The sequence below is a fragment of the Alligator mississippiensis genome, chromosome 5, assembly GCF_030867095.1.
Source record: "Alligator mississippiensis isolate rAllMis1 chromosome 5, rAllMis1, whole genome shotgun sequence".
Lineage (NCBI taxonomy): Eukaryota > Metazoa > Chordata > Crocodylia > Alligatoridae > Alligator > Alligator mississippiensis.
Window position 1 is genome coordinate 79,976,173 of NC_081828.1, and position 15,789 is coordinate 79,991,961.

Here is a 15,789-nt window from a genome sequence, read left to right on the forward strand (position 1 = left end):
CTTAAGAACAGGATAGGGTTCATGTAGCCAGAAACTCCCTTTGTGATGATGTCAATGCCAGAGACAATGGGGCAGCCTGTGTTGACAGGTTTATGGATCCTGGGTAATTAGCAAAAGTTGCCTGGCCCAAGTTTCTAGGAGGTGGAAGCAGTAATCCTCTCCTGTGTTTCTCCAGGTAGATCCTGTAAGAGTTTCTCTAGTTACTTTTGGTATTATGCTATGGGGTCCTGTCAGGAGTTTGAAAAAATCCATGTTGTCTCTTGGCTGCCTGTGCGTAGACTGTTTTGTCCATTGCAACAGTGGTACCCTCTTACCAGGTTGTTTTTAGGAATTTGCACACCTACCATGCTAATATTGAATGGGTACCCCATAGATTGTTAGGGGCTGGAAGGGACCTTGTAGATCATTGGGTCCAGTCCCTCTGCACTAGGTAGGAAAAGACAACTGGGGCCAAGTGACCCCAGAGAGATGATTGTCCAGTCTCCTTTTGAAGATTTCCAGGGTAGATGACTGCACCACCACTGAAGGGAGTTTATTCCATAGTCTGGACACCCTTGGCAACCTTGAGGGGATCTCAAAGCACCACAGGGTGCTATAGCACCCTTATTGCCACTCACTGTCCTAAAGTAAGAGGAAAGGAGCAGGACTGAACATGTGCTCCAGAATACTGTATAGAAAATCAGCAAATCATACTGCCCTCTGGTTTTCAAGTGCAGCAAAATTTGAGACAAATACACCATTAATCGAGGTCTACCTAAATCATGGGAGACTTACCAATTTTGCAGGTTGATCATAGTCAAAAGTTTTAATTTCACTGTCATTTTGCAGTGGCCCTGCCTCTAGGCATTGATTGGCAGAGACCCCACCCCTCAGTGCTGATCGGCAGAGAGGCCCCAGGGAGGAGTGACGAGGGGGCAACTGCCATCTTGACAGAAGCCCTTCATGCTGCCCTGCCAGTTACTGCCTTCCCTTCCTAGCAGCAAAGACCCACTGGGGAGCCAGCATTGTATTTTTATTAAGTTTTTGTTGTTGTTGATTTTGTGGATTTTGCAGACAATGCCAGATTTCACGGTCTCTGGAAATTTGCATAATTAAATAGGTCCCTAACCATTAAGGACCACTACTATCAACTGGCCCATCCCATTTTAAAATACCAGAGTGGTGGCTTGCTTCCCCTATTTACACTGGCTCAAAGCAGGAGTATCTCCACTAACATCAATGGAACTACGAACAATGGCACAAAAATCAACGTAGATGAGAGGAAGATGAAACCAACAGCACTTAAGACTTTGCATGTGTGTGTAAGGGGAATACCTAGACATCATTTAAAGGAAGAGATCAACTAAAAGCAATCCTAAAGTGGCTGAACTATGGAACTACTCTTTATAAAAAGGTCTCTATGGAGAACTATGAAATAGAGAGGGAAAAGCAATTAGAAGTCATTCATATCTTTATGACAGACCTGCTGGTAAGCGTGTAACAAGTATACTTGGAAAACATACAACCCAACCTTCAGGCTCAAACCAGAAGCATCCAAGGTGAAGTTTGTTATCAGAGTAAGTGCTCAGTGAGTAACAGTTCTGAGAGACTGGAGCCACTGAGTAATGCTATGAAGCAAAGCTGTTACATAGGGCTAGTCAAAGGTATGTGCGTCTATGTCCTTATAGGACTCTCTCCTACTTTCTCCTAAGGTCAACTGTCTTGCACTCAGGTCAAGGGCTCTAAAGAGCACATAAGGAAGCTCTTGACATAAGGAAAGCAGCTGCTATACACATATCTTCACATGACCAGAATCGCTCATAGAACCTGTTCTGATAATGCCATAGGAGACGCCCCTGCTCATTTTGATGCCAGCATAAAGTTTTGCTCATACTACCTTATGTTCTTGACTGTAAAGACAACCCTGAATATAAGATGCCCCCCAATAATTAGATTCTCTCTATATAAAATGTATATATTTGTTACAATTTTCCAGGTATAGAATCTAAATTTTTGAGGGTAATCTTGAAACCCTCCCCTGCCCTCCCACCCTGCTACAGTAGGGAAAGCAGTGAGAGGGGGAGAGTCAGGGGAACTCTGGCCCTCTGCCCCACCCACTTCTTTCCCCTGCAGCCTTCCTGCCCCCCCAGCCATCTACACCCCCTCACCCATAGGTCCTCACCGCCTTTGCCCCTTCTCCCAAACTCCCCCATGTCTGTCTCTTCTCCTTCCCTTACTGTCAATGCTGCTGTTTGACAAGGCAGGGGAAGGAATCTCCATCTGCTTTGTGCCTGGGAGAGACCCATCCCAGCCAGAGCCAAGCTGCCCCTGACAGTAAAGGGGTAGGCAGAGAGGCAGAAGCTGCAGAGGGGATACAGGGGGGTCATGAGATGAGGGGCTTTTTTCCACCCATGCTGATTGGTGTGAAAAAACCTCATCTTATATTTGAATACATACAATATTTTATTTCTATGAATATCTCCACACTTGGGATGCTTCATGACCAGGGATCCTGGTTTTCTCTGATTTTTTAAAACTGATAATTGGGGATTTTTTTTAAATCAGAGAAAACCAGGATCTCTGGTCATGACCTTGCTGCCGTTTTTAATAAGAGCAGGAACTGGACCTACATAAAAGCTTGCTTTTGTGTCAGTGCTGAGAAAAAGCTATGTTGAGCAGTAACCTCTTCACCTATCTTTTCTCAACAAGCTACAAAATAGAGCCACTGTGTCAATATTGCCCAAACTCTCCTTGAATCAGCAGAAAGACTTCCACTGACATCAATGGGAGATGGATCAGGGCCTTACTGCATTGGGGGAAAATCTTTTGGAAAACACAAACAGAAACAGGAAACTGATGGAAAAAAACAAATGATAAAGAATAATAAAAGGTCTTGGGGCAAACAGCATACAAAAAATCCAATTTCACACAATTTTTTGGAGAGCTGGAGTTGACTGGAAATAGTTCCACTATTAAATACACATAGCTTTTTCTGTAACGAAATTAAACACTAATCAAGTAATAGGCTGAAGGATTAAAAATTGTGGCCTTTCTAATAAAAATTTGATCTGAGAATAAATATGATGTTCCAAACTGGTATTTAGTAAGAACCTCATCTGAGTTAGGTCTCACATAAATTTAACTGTGAATTAACATATCATAAGCAAATTGCATTTAGTAACAAGCTTACTGTTCCAATGGACAAATCAATAAAGTCCAAAGTTAACACATGCCTCTCGTGAGCAATACTTCCTGGGTAATTACTTTTTAAAAGGATGTAGATAACTTATCTTTCTCTAGTGTCAATAAAGCAAATGTTTTAGGAAAATCATTTACAAAGCACAGTGAGCAAGATGGTTTAAAAACATTAAAGCCATATCAAATGACAGGAAGAAAGTGGGCGAAATTCTGCACAGATTTGCAACCATTAAAATCTTTTTCAAGTTAATGGGGTTGCCTTAAGCTTAAATCTGTACAGAAACGTAGCCCATCATAATTCAGAAGAAAGGAATGCAAACACACACGATTACTTGCTTCTGTGTTTGCCTTTTCTGCTTTTATTAACAGCATTTACAAATCAAAGTCACCATGCATAATTTTGTTTTGGATAATTATATATAATGCATCAGCCATATTATTACATAACTGCCATACTGTGCATGACACCAAGCTCTAATACTTTTCCCATGGTTTACTTATATAAATTTATTTCCCTCATTTCACCTATATTTTGTAGGCCTGTGCGAGTAGGCAGGTATTCAATCCGGCTTCAGATCCGGCCACTTCAGATATCAGTAATCTGATCAGGAGCTCTGGATCAGTTTGCCGCTTTGATCCGGCCGAAGCGGCTTCGAAGCTTCGGAGCTGCCTCGGAGATCCAGCCATAGGGTATAATGGGGGATCGATGAAATATCTATAACTTTGTTGCTTTGTCTCTGATTTGGGTGAAACTTCCCAGGGTGGTAGCCTCTGCTGAGAGCATGAAGCTTGCCAAGTTTCAAGAAGGTAGGTGCAGGGGTTTTGGGGGAACTGCATCCCAAATTCTTGAAAGCAAAACTCAAGTCTATGTGTTACACCACAGAGGGGTGAAAACTCCAGGAGTGGTGGTCCCTCCTGAGGCCACAAAGCATGCAAAGTTTCAAGTAGATAGGTGCAGGGGTTTGGGGGGAATCCCAATCTCCCCAAGCAAGGCCATTTCATGGATGGCCTTCTTTTGCTCCACCAACCTTTCGAGCTTCAGGTATGTTGAGTTCCACCAAGTCTCCACATCCTGTATGATTTTGTGCTGCAGGATGCTCAGCTCTGCCTGTTTCTCCTGCAGCATCTTGCCCCACTTGATGCTGCGGTGGAAGTAGTCCACCACCTTCCTGCATTTTGAAATCAGCTGGCTTGTAGTAGTGGTGGTGGTGGGACCATCACCAGCAGCCGTCCCCCAAGGCATCCCTCATTGTTAGGTGCAGCCTGTGTGCCACACAGTGGATTCCAATGAAGTTGGCATCACAGACAGCCTTCACCATATTGGCCCCATTGTCAGTGACCATGAACCCGCGGGTGAGCTTGGCCTGCCCAATGAGTCACCCCCGCAACATGTGATTCATGGCCCCCGTGATCTCCTTTGCTGTGTGGGACTCATCCAGCACCTCGGCTTGCAGTAGAGCCCACCGACATCCTGACTGATTGCACCAGTGCCCTGTGAGGGAAGAGGTAAGTGTGAGCACCACTCTGGCTGCTCCAGATGTCGAAGGTGAAGTGCAAGGCTACCTGCAGCCCTGCCTTGCACAGCTCCTCCCTCAAGTACTCCCTGCATGCCTCATACAGGGAAGGCACCACTGCCCTGCTAAAGGGGGCGCATGCAAGCACTTTGTAAAACGGGGCCAAAAGTGCTAAGAACCGTGGCTGCTCAACTAGGGAGAAGGGCTGGCTATCCAGAGCAACCATCTCCCCAATGCTCTGGGTGATCTTGCTGGCCTATGTACGTGCCCCACTTTCTGTCCACCTTTCCCCCACTGGTCTTGGGTGGCCTGCCTCTGCTTTGGGGGGAACAGGGCTTTGAAGTGAGCAGGGGACTTCCCTTTTGGCACACTTGTACTGGTGACAGGCTGAGCAGGAAGAAGGGCAAGGGGGTGCTGCCTCCTCAAATGCAGCAGCTTCGCCGTGGTGGAAAAGTGTCTCACATTTTTGCCATGGCTCATGTGCCTTCAGCAGCGCTGGCAGATGGCAAACCTGGGATCATCTGCCAGCTCAAAATGCTCCTACACTACACTACTCCCCTGCTTCTGGGTTGAGGCTGAGGATCCTGCCTTATCCCACTCCTCAGCAGGCTGAGGCTCAAGAGCAGGAGGAGCTGCTTCACCTGAGCCACTCGCCTCCACAACCTCAGCCTTCTGTGAGGTGCTGCTTTCCAGAGAAGAAGGCCTGGGTCTAGGGGGAACTTGAGGGGTATGGAGCACAAACTCCGATTCTCCCTCAGCCCCCAGAATTGCTTGAGCCAGCACACTCAGCATCCGTGGTTCCAGCTCCAGCTTCTCCTCTGGCAGTGGGAGGCTCATGCTGAGAGATGAAATTGGGGTGGAGGAGACAGTGATTCCACTGCTGGTGCCTACTTCTGGACTGAGCAGAGGTGGCGCAGGTGCAGGGATGTCAGGTGCAGACACTGCTCCCACCTCCTTGCTTCCACTGGCAGCACTGATGTCATGGCTGCTTGAGAAGAGAATGCATCTGTGTTTGAGGGGGACAGGGGGCTTGCAGCTCTAGCTCTCCCCCTACCCCGCTTTCCCTCCCCTGCCAGAAGACCTGGCACCTGCCTTTCCAGCATGCTTCATGTTGATCTTTCTTGTGCTGCAGAAGGTCTGTATGCGTGTGTCAATCCTTTTGTATTGTGTGTTTTATTCCCTCTGTTGCGCGTGTGCACCGGACTCTTCTTTGATTGTTTGCTTCAGTGTTAAGAGTATTGTGTGCTGTCTGTCTGTCTTCTATGAATATCTGATTTTTCTTCTTTATATTGTGTGTGTGTGGGGGGGTGTGCACGCGTGCACATGCATGCAATCTGTGTGCCTCCCTGCACAGTGATGGATCACATTGGCAGGGAAAACACAGCTTTCTTTTTTCAAAGTTTCCACAAAAAAAAAAGAGCAAATATAAATTCAAAGAAATGAATTGAACAGTAACAGTAATAGTAATTGAATCACTAAGCTAAGATAAGCTAAGTCCTACCCAATCCTTTCTAACAACAAAAAGGAGCAGGCAAGTTCAACTACTGAGTAAAGCAAGCAAGCTGAAATGCTTGAGTCTGAGGGTTCTTTTCTCATGCAGTTCTTGAGAGGGAACAAGCCAGGAAGGCACAGCACGCCTGCAAACAGAGGCTTTTATCCTGTTTCAAGGTCCCTCCACCCAGACGCTGTCATTGGAAAGGCAGCCAGAGAGAAATCCTTCTCACTGGCCACCTACACGTCAGTACCCCCTGCCACCCCCACTCTCCCTCCCTCCCTCTTCTAACTTTCACTTGTAGCATCTGAAGCATTTCCAAAGTGCTTTGGACATCTTAACTGAGCCCGCGCTTTGCTCCGGGCATGCTGCTTCGGACACCGAAACATCTAAAGCAGCCCCGGACCCGAAGCCTCACACAGCCCTAATATTTTGACAGTTCCTTTAGCCATCACAAACACGAGCGGTAACAATTTCCATGTTATGAAAAATCACACATTTGACTACTAATAGACTTGTTAGTACCCACTGTTTTGTTCATGACAGTGATTCTCAATCATCATGTCCCCACTGTTAGGTGGGCAAACATGATTCACAAGATAAACCCAAAGATTTCAAATAGGAATGGAGAATATTAAGAACATTCTGACTCTGCGGGCCGGGGGCGAGCCAGGCCCGTCTTTGCACGCGCGGGCTGTGGCCAGCAGCCCGGGCACGCGGGGCAGGAGGAGACCGTGCGGCGGCAAGGCACGCATGGGCTAGAATTAGTCACAGAGGTGTAATGGTTGATTTAAAGATTATTTACTTACACCCAAGATGGTCGTGGTGTAGGCTGGACAGTTTCCAGGTGCAGCTCCACTTAAATCCTCGTTGGAGGACGACAAATTCGGTTCTTTGGCCCCGGAGTTGTTAAGGCTCCGCGGGTTCAGCAATTTCTTTCCCACGGAGTTGTCTTAGCTCCGTGGGCTCTGTTCGGTTCTCAGGCCCTGGAGTTGTTAAGGCTCCGTGGGTTCGAAAATTGAGTATATAGGAAAGGGATACATCTAGGATTGCGCTCGGCGACGGGGAGAGGCCAGAGGCTGTTTAGACCTCTGTTGCCTGCTTAAGAAATGCGTTGGGTCCGTGAGGATCTGCAGCGCTTAGAGATCTTCACGCTCTTTAAGTGATTTCTCTCCAAGTGATTTCTCTCCAACTTGGGCGGAAGCCACCCAAGCCCTTTATACGGCTAGCGAGCCAATCGCTAGCCATTACGTGTGCATATATTAGAGTTGGCCAATAATGTGGCACGAACTCTCATACAAATGGCGGGAACTCCTTTGCACCGTGCATTTCTGAGATGCAAAAGAAATGCACCATGCAAAGAAACTACAAATTGGCGGGAAATTCCCCGTTGCACCGGAGTTCTCTTCTGCAGCAGAGAACTCCACCGTGCAAGGAAGCTGCAATTTAGCAGGAACATCATTTAGCGTTGCCAAAGCGCACACAAACAAAAACTCACAACTTTGGGTTGTGACACTGACCTGCTCTGGTGGTTCTGAGTTCTCTGCAAAAGAATTGCTCTGTTATTTTTATGTAATAAAAACCAAGTGAAAATTAAAAGCTGGCATGTTCTGGGTGGTGCCTTGAGCCGACTGATGTGTGTTTTGAGTCTAAAAGAGTTGAGAACCACTGGTTTATGATGAACAATTTAATTAATCATCTCAACAGTTCTGTTTTTTTTCCCTGCTCCAGTATCTTTGAAGATATTTGCAACAACAACAAAAATTACATAGGATAGTTTAGCCACAGGTTGATGGCATCCCCACAATTTACTTTGGTGCCTTAATCTTGATGCATTCAGAAAATCTTGTGTCCAATAAAAGCCTCTTTAAGATTTTGTTTTGGAAGAACTGGGAAGATAATCAACTGGATGAATTTCTGACATTCTACTGTTTCGTATAAATTTTTTTCAGTAACTCTGCTTCCAATATACCTGATATAATTTACTAATAAAAAAATTATGTCATTAGTATGTATTGCCTAATAATTCTTTATTATCAAAGCTTCTTCTAAATCTTTTGACAAAAACATTTATTTTTCTTATCTTACCTAATAACTATTGTACAAATTATTTTAATAGTTTATAAAAATTCACCATAGGAAACAGACAAATTATATATTTGTAGTATTTGGCTAGACCACTGATTTCCAACCAGGGTGCCATGGAATCCTTTTAATGGTGTTGTGGTAAGTGCTGCGAAATATTAGATATGCATACATCTATGTGTAACTCAGAAGAGAAAAGCAGAGTTTTCAAACAAAAATCCACAGTGTCAAAAACATTCTGACCTGTTGTGATATTTCTTTGCAAAAGAATTCCTGCATCATCTTTCTGTAGTCAAAAGACATATGAAAACTAAGAGTTGCCATTTTCCAAGGGGTGCCTTGAGTCTAACAAAGCTGAGAACCACTGCCCTAGACCATAAGTGTTGCATCCCTGGCCCATATCCATCCCCCAGCATCATGTCATCCAACCCACAGGGCTCCCCATGGGTCCAGAAATTGGGGAAGGGGCGGAAATGCTCTCCTGCTGCCAAAATTTCCAAAACTGTGGGGAGTCCCAGGTCCTGCACACCAGATTGGGCGCCCAATCCCAGCAATTGTGGCTTGGCAGGGGTCAGCAAAGGGCCCAATCCAAGCACATGGGGGTAGTGCCAGGGCCCAACCAGTGCTGAGCCCAATCCCAATGCACAGAGGGGCTAGCTGAGGTCCCATGGGACCCTATCCAGGCATGTGGGGCTCAATCTGGCCTGCACACCACCCCATGTCATTCATATTCCACACAGGGCCAAAAGCTTGATCACCCCTGGTCTAGACAGTGAATTCAAACTTTGCATTGTTCCATATAACACTGAATCTTGAATTTCACAAATCCCAGTAAGAAGTTTAACAGGAAGAGCTGAAGCATTAAAGCGATTACAGTTTATATAAATATGCCCCATATATAGGAAGATTTGAGCCATGAGTTTTGTAAAGTGTCAGCTATCTTATATGGTGCAATGTTTCCATATCAATTTATTTAATGAAAGAAAAAAAGAAAAGGAATGCCTTTCCCAAGCCAAATCCATAAAATGAGTTAGGCACCTATAAGATACCTTAACTTTTATGATTGAATCCAAAACCCAAAGTCAGCTGCTTACACCTCATAAACGTGTATGGCCAAAGTATAGCAACTCAGAAGGGCAATTCAAAGACCTGTATGTTGTGTGAGGAGTCACCTTCAAAGCTAGCCAACACGAAACGTTAAGTATAGGGGTGTGGCTGACCCCCCACCTCCTTCTGGAGCGCAAGTCAAAAGTGCAAGACAGGCATTTTCTCCACTGCAGATACAGGCCTACAACCCACACCTGAGGAGAGGGACCACCGTTAGCCATCTACAAGCATGGTAGAGTACTACTTAATACATTTCTATGCCCTCCTCAAGCTGAAACTGTTCCTTGGTGTCCTAAACAGCATGCTACAAGCTAGGGTTCATGAAGAGGCATTCCTCTTCACCTCCAGTCAAAGCTGGGCCACTGAGTAGCAAAGAATGCAAGACTCATGGGGCCAGAAAAACTGTCTGGAAAAGGGAGTGGTTAGGATTGGGAGCCCTTGGGCTCTTTCCCTGCTTTCAGGATTTTTTCTATCCCCTGCTCTCTACTGATGATTTAATACAAAAAGCAGAAGTAGGGATCTAGGCCTCCTCCTCTGTACCAGCCGAGTGCCTCACTAACATAAGAAGTTGAGCTTTTCACTCGCTCTTCTAGGTGGTGAATCATTGGTTCCTTGCCATGTGCTGGCCCATCAGGCTTCGGCAGAGGGGAGGTCCCAGGTGCTCAGCCACAGGCCGTCCAGCAGCGCTGTCAAGTCTTGTGAGGAAAAAAAGGTGGCACTGCCTTTAAAAACAAGCCTGCCCATTTCAAAGAGAGGGGAGTGGGGGTGCTTATCAACCCCGCAGCCCGAAAAACATTAAAGCAACTTTTTGAAAAAAAAAGCCCGATTCTGCTTATTATGAGCCGACTTGGCACCACTATCATCCAGGCTTGGCCAATGGGGAGGGGGCCTTGGACTCCCTGGGCCTGCAGGGAGGTGGGACAGGCTGAGCTCAGCCAGACAGGATGAAACAGCCCGGGAACCAAAGTTGTGGCCTGAGACCCACCCACACCCTTTTTCCTTTCAAGACAGCCAGGCTCCTGCCTCCCACCCGCCCACAGAGACCAGAGCCCTGCCCTGAAGTCAGCCCAGGGCCCTTCACCGCAGCTCACAGAAGGAGCTGGCAAGCAGAGCCGGGCTCGACCACGGCTACAGCGGGCCGGCCCCGGAGTCCAGCCCTAACACGAGACGCGGACGAAGCGCGCACAGCACTTCACGGTCCGCAGGAACAGGGCTTGCAACAGACAAGCAAACCAGGACCAAGTCTGCCCGCCCCCCTCGCCAAGCACTTGCGAACACAAGTGCCGCAGGACTGTAGCCGCAGCACCCTGCGCATGCGCATGCCCGCCCCGCCCCCTCGCAGCTGAGTCCCCGCCCCCGGCAGGATCAGCGGTTGGGTCGGCGGACAGGGTAAACTGGACACGACGCATGCGCAGTGTTTGAAAGCCATGGCGGTGCTCACTGAGGAAGCGGTTCGGGAGAGAGTTCATCTCCGGCACCAGAACCTCGGTAACCTGCCGCCCCGCAGCTGTGCAGCGTCCTCAGGCCGGACGGGGATGGGGAGCCGATGGCCGGAAAGGGACCTGCTCTTCCCCAGCCCCCGGCTGGCGGTTACAGCCGTTACCCCGGCAGCAGGCGGCGGTGCCCTTGCCTGCCAGGCTCCGCGAGCCAATGAGAGCGGCGCGGGCCCGTGATTGACAACAGCCGCCTCCCTAACGGCCTCGGGCTGGCGGCAGAGAGCGGCTGCGAAGCTGGGGAAGAGGCGGCCTCTGCCTGCCCTGGGGAGCGCTCCCCTCGCGCAGGGGGCCGGCCCGGCCTGCGACGCCCCCCTGCGGCCTCTTCCATCCCTGTTACCCGAAGCGAGGGCACCCGTGGGTGTAGCCAGCAGTGTTTGCTGCTCATGGCTCCTCACGGTTGCAGCTAACAAGGGTTGCCCGAGAGAGGTCTACCGCACTTGCATGGGAGGGGTACCCTCCAAGGCGTGATTCCCCACCAGTGACCGCACGTTGACATGGTTTGACACGGTCGCTTAACTTCATCTCAGCTGTCTGCTCAACATCATAACAGGACATTGGCTTTTAAGTCAACAGCGGCCTGATCTGGTGGCTAGTTCACCGTAATGCAAGAATTATAAAAAAACTAGGGCTGGAAGGGACCTCTGGTGGTCACAGAGTCCGACCCCTGCTCAAAGCAGGACCAGCCCCAACTTGATTATCTCACCCAAAGCTTTATCTTAAAACCTCCAAGGATGGAGATTGTACAACTTGTCTGGATAACCTGTTCCAGTGTTTTACTACCCTCCATGGGCGACTGCCGTCTCCTGACTAGCGGGGCGCCAGTGGCCGAGTGCCAACTCCAGAAGCACCAGCGGCTTCTGGCCGGCCAATCTCAGGGGGGACATATGCCTCCCCTACACGTTGTCTGTGCTTCTCTTCTAGTGAAAAACTTTCCCCCATTATCTAACCTCAAGTTTCCTTGCTGCAGTTTGAAGGGACAGGTGATTTTAGACCACCTTTACATCTTTGATTCTAAACTGGATAGCAGACTGGTTTTGCTCAGCCAGGTATTTTATGATGCCTGGAGCTCTAGCTTTTCTGAGCATGTACAGCAGGCTCCTGGCATAGACATTAGACAAGGCAAACCCCAGTTAACTGGTTTTTGGTTTTCTATCATACTTTTCCTAAGGAGCTAGTCTACCCTCATTTCTTGTCCCACAGCTAACTGTGGTGACTTTTCCACATGATTTAGAACCAGAAATCATTGCTTTGTACCTTTTATAGAAACAGTGGAGAGATCTTGTTTTCAAGCGGAAGTAGAGTCTTTGAGTCAGAGCTGCTCTCACTTAGTCTAGTGGAGGGGTGGGCAAGATGCAGCCCACAAGGCCATTCCATCTGGCCTGTGGGGATACTAAAAAATTTAGAAAATTTGTATTTATCTGGCCCTGGCTGCCTGTCATGTAGCCCTCGATGGCTTGTCAAAACTCAGTAAGTGGCCCTCCGCCCGAAATAATTGCCTGCCCCTGGTCTAGTGTTAATCCAAAATCCAAGAAAAATCAAATTAATTACCCTGAAAACATGTACAAACAAATTAAATGGTAGGTGGGATTTTCCATGTGTCGTCTAGTCCGCATAATTGTCTGCATATCCAATCCCAGTTTACAGTAAGTGAATGCTAATTGGTGTAGTTGAGCCAGAGTAAGCTACCATAGATTTTCTCTTTTGCTTACCATGAAGTGAGAGCAGGCACAAAAACAGTTACATGCAGTAGGTCCCAATCCCTTTTTGATTTGTTGTAATGTGGTTTTCCATACGATGAGTTTATGCCCATGTACCTTACAACTTTACATAATCTGACATTTGCAAGTGGTTCATATCGTAATTAGCCTGATCTTCCATGTCCTTGCACCTTGAATAATCATGGTTGGTTTTGCAAGGTGAGCAAAAGACTGCAAAATCAGAGTGGACAAAAGAGGTCTAGAGGGTAAAGGAGAAACACAGCTGTTCACTAGGAGAAGTAAATCAGACTGTATGCCAATTAATGAAAGAAATATTATGCAAAGTTACCTGGATGGAAATATCTCTTTCAAACTCAGGGACATTTTATGGCTGTGGAACAAAAAACAGAATCTATCCCCTTAAGGTCTACCTTCAGCTCTAGGCTACAAAATCAAGCTCTCTCTTGCTTACTTTTCCTCTGGCCTCATTAATCTTACATTTCTCCTACGAACTTTGTTCTTTCCACACTGTGACCTTACTTCAGCAGGAGAGGTGGAGGAGTCCCTCACTACATACACACTACTCTCACTTAGCGTGGGTTTGAATCCACTCAGGCTGAGGAGGGAATTGAACCCAGGTGTTCTACTTCCTGGGGGAGTACTAGTCATCCTTTTAATTATAAAACGTGGGCAGCACCACTTCTTCCTCCAACCATGTCTCAAAAGAAGAATAAGCAAGTTGCCCATGTCCAAAAGGGGTGGCTTAGACACCCAAGTACAGGAAGCAGCATCTGGCTGTGAATTCCAATCCCACAGGGGCCCCTAATCTTGGGAGAGGGCCAGGTTTCAGACACACCTGCTTCCACCATTTCCTAATAGCTGTTCTCCTGCCCTTTCTTGGCATGTTATACATTCCTAAGTGCCAGACTCACTGTTTATTGTATAGGGAAGGAGGGTGCTGGTTTGTCAATTTCCATCACCAGGCCCGGGTCTCTTTCTGGATATGGGCTCTGAGTGGCTTAATAACCTGTCACAGGTCTGCTTAGTTGAAAAAAAAATGTACACTGTAAATAAATCATTATAGAGATACTGAAGTGCAGGAAACAATTTGTATTATATCTTTGGCCCTCTATAAATTGCACAGAGTTTGAGAATAGAAAAATACAAATTGTTGTTTTCTGTGGGGCTTTCCCCATGATTTGTGCTGAGTGGGTAATAGTACGTGTGTGTGGGATGCTTCTCTTATTCCCTTTTATAGTTGCTACAAGCAGTATAACACCAAATGCTTTAAGCAAAAAATCTATTCCTAAAAGAGCCACAAAAATCCATCTCTGCCTGTTAGTAACAAAGCTTTCTCTCTGTCAGTGCACGCACTCACCCCTTCCCCCCCCACACCCACCCCCTACAATTAATAGCACAGAAAGATTAAGCAGATACATTTTGCATTGCATATCCCTGTAATATCAGGTTGATTTCATATTAAAATGAGTAGAAGGAATTGTATCTTCCTCTCTCTTTTTTAGAGTGATAAATATATTCATGTTTCAGCATTTTTCTTTTTTTACTTTAGCTGATGTCCGGTCATTGTCTCTCCCTGGAACTTATCATGAAAAGATTGCCCATCTAGGAAATGCTCTGAAAAATTTTACTCGCCTAAAATCCCTAGACCTCTCTCGCAATGCATTGGTTAGCTTGGAGGTAAGTATTTTTTTTTTATGATTAGCTGAAGGGAAGACAGAGTGCAATAAGTTTAGGTTTTAAGATTTGTGCCTCAGCACATGTGCCTAAATGTGTACTTTGGTGTGGGGCAAATTGTGCCACTTGGGGCAAACTGACCTTGCCCAGCTCCTTCCAGATCTTCGGCCAGGGGGAGGTGCTGGCCACAGCAGTATAAAAAGCTGACCTGGTGAGCAGCTCAGGGCAACATGCCCTCAGGAGTTTCTGAGGCCCAGCCAGTTGACATCTGGGGACACTAGTCCCCTCTGCCAGCTGGACTACTGCAGCAGCCCTAACCTAGAGTGACCCCTGCTCCCTCTACGCACTGCAGCAGTCTGGCAGCGGGGTCTGATGCCACCTGTGACATGGCTGTGTGCCTGCCAGACCCGGGTGAGGATCACACGGCCACCTGGGCTGTGGTATGGACACTACAGCAGAGTCGCCTGCACCTCTGGGCCAGCTGCCAGCGGGCTGTGGCTGCACAGTTGGCCTTTGTGTGGCATTGCTGCCATGTCTTTTGGTGCCCCCACTCTGCCATTTGGGCAGCTATCACCTGGAAGATGTTCTCATTGTGGTGGCCCACTTTGAACTGTCAGGCCATGTCCTCCTGGCTCCAAAGGGCAAGGAAGTCAGCCATGTTGTCTGCCCTCCATCTGGGTCCCCAGTGCTGGCCCTGGGCAGGCTTCTCTGCCTGGGTCCTCCCAGTTACCTTACCAGCAGGGATCCTAGTTTTTTCTGTTAAAAAAAATTGCAAATTCTCCAATTTAAAAAGAATCCCCAAATTCTCTTATTAAAAAACCCAAAGTCCGTGTTTTTCCATGATTAAAATGAAATGCCACTATACATACAGGTATCAGTTGAGCACAATGTTTTATTGATATATTTACAAGTTTAACACAGTTTGAAGGCCTACTACTGCGTCAATCGTTATAATAAAATAAATTCTAAATACCTATATATTTTGGCTTTTGCTTTTGGTTTTTTTATCATAGGAAATCAGTGCTCCTCTTGCCCTCTTTGCTCACCACAATGCACGTTTAGCTGCATTTGTCCCCACAGCTGCTTTGTGGTGCTGAGCAGCATTGATATGCCAGTGCCCTGCCCATGCCCTTGCCCCTCACTCTTGACCCACAGCCCTGCCAGTACTCTTCACTCCCAATCCCCATTTGCTCCCTCCTTGCGGCAGCTCACTCCCTGCATCCGAACATGAGTTCAGCTGCAGCTGTTCCACCCAATGCTGTGTAGCTCTGAGCAGTGCCAGCCCTTGCTATTCTTCTTCCTGTGCCTGTGCCCAGACCCCAGTGATCCCCATGCCCTTCCTGGGAAGCTCTTGACTGGGGCTCAAGGACTGGCCTGGGCAAGCCCCTTCCCTTCCAGGCCACTCTCCCTCTGTGTAGGCTGCTCTAGGGAGACAGGGGAGCTCCAAGCCCAGCTCTGGCAGCCACTTCTACCTGGAGTACCACCTCCGTTCTTCCCTCCCTGCATCTCTCTCTCACTCCTGCTGC

The 15,789-nt window shown here is 47.4% G+C and overlaps 1 protein-coding gene across 3 annotated transcripts in view; it reads left to right on the forward strand.

Annotated features, from left to right (window-relative positions):
• The first annotated feature begins 10,742 nt into the window (after positions 1-10,742).
• CEP72 (centrosomal protein 72) overlaps positions 10,743-15,789 on the forward strand; it is a 49,603-nt gene continuing 44,556 nt past the window's right edge. For 2 of the 3 annotated variants that reach the window (XM_014602802.3, XM_019485502.2), the window contains exons 1-2: positions 10,743-10,863; positions 14,139-14,266. In XM_014602802.3, coding sequence (XP_014458288.2) covers positions 10,803-10,863; positions 14,139-14,266 — 189 coding nt within the window. In that variant the 5' untranslated portion in view covers positions 10,743-10,802. The remainder of the gene's footprint in view (positions 10,864-14,138; positions 14,267-15,789) is intronic. The other variant, XM_014602810.3, reaches the window with a different exon arrangement.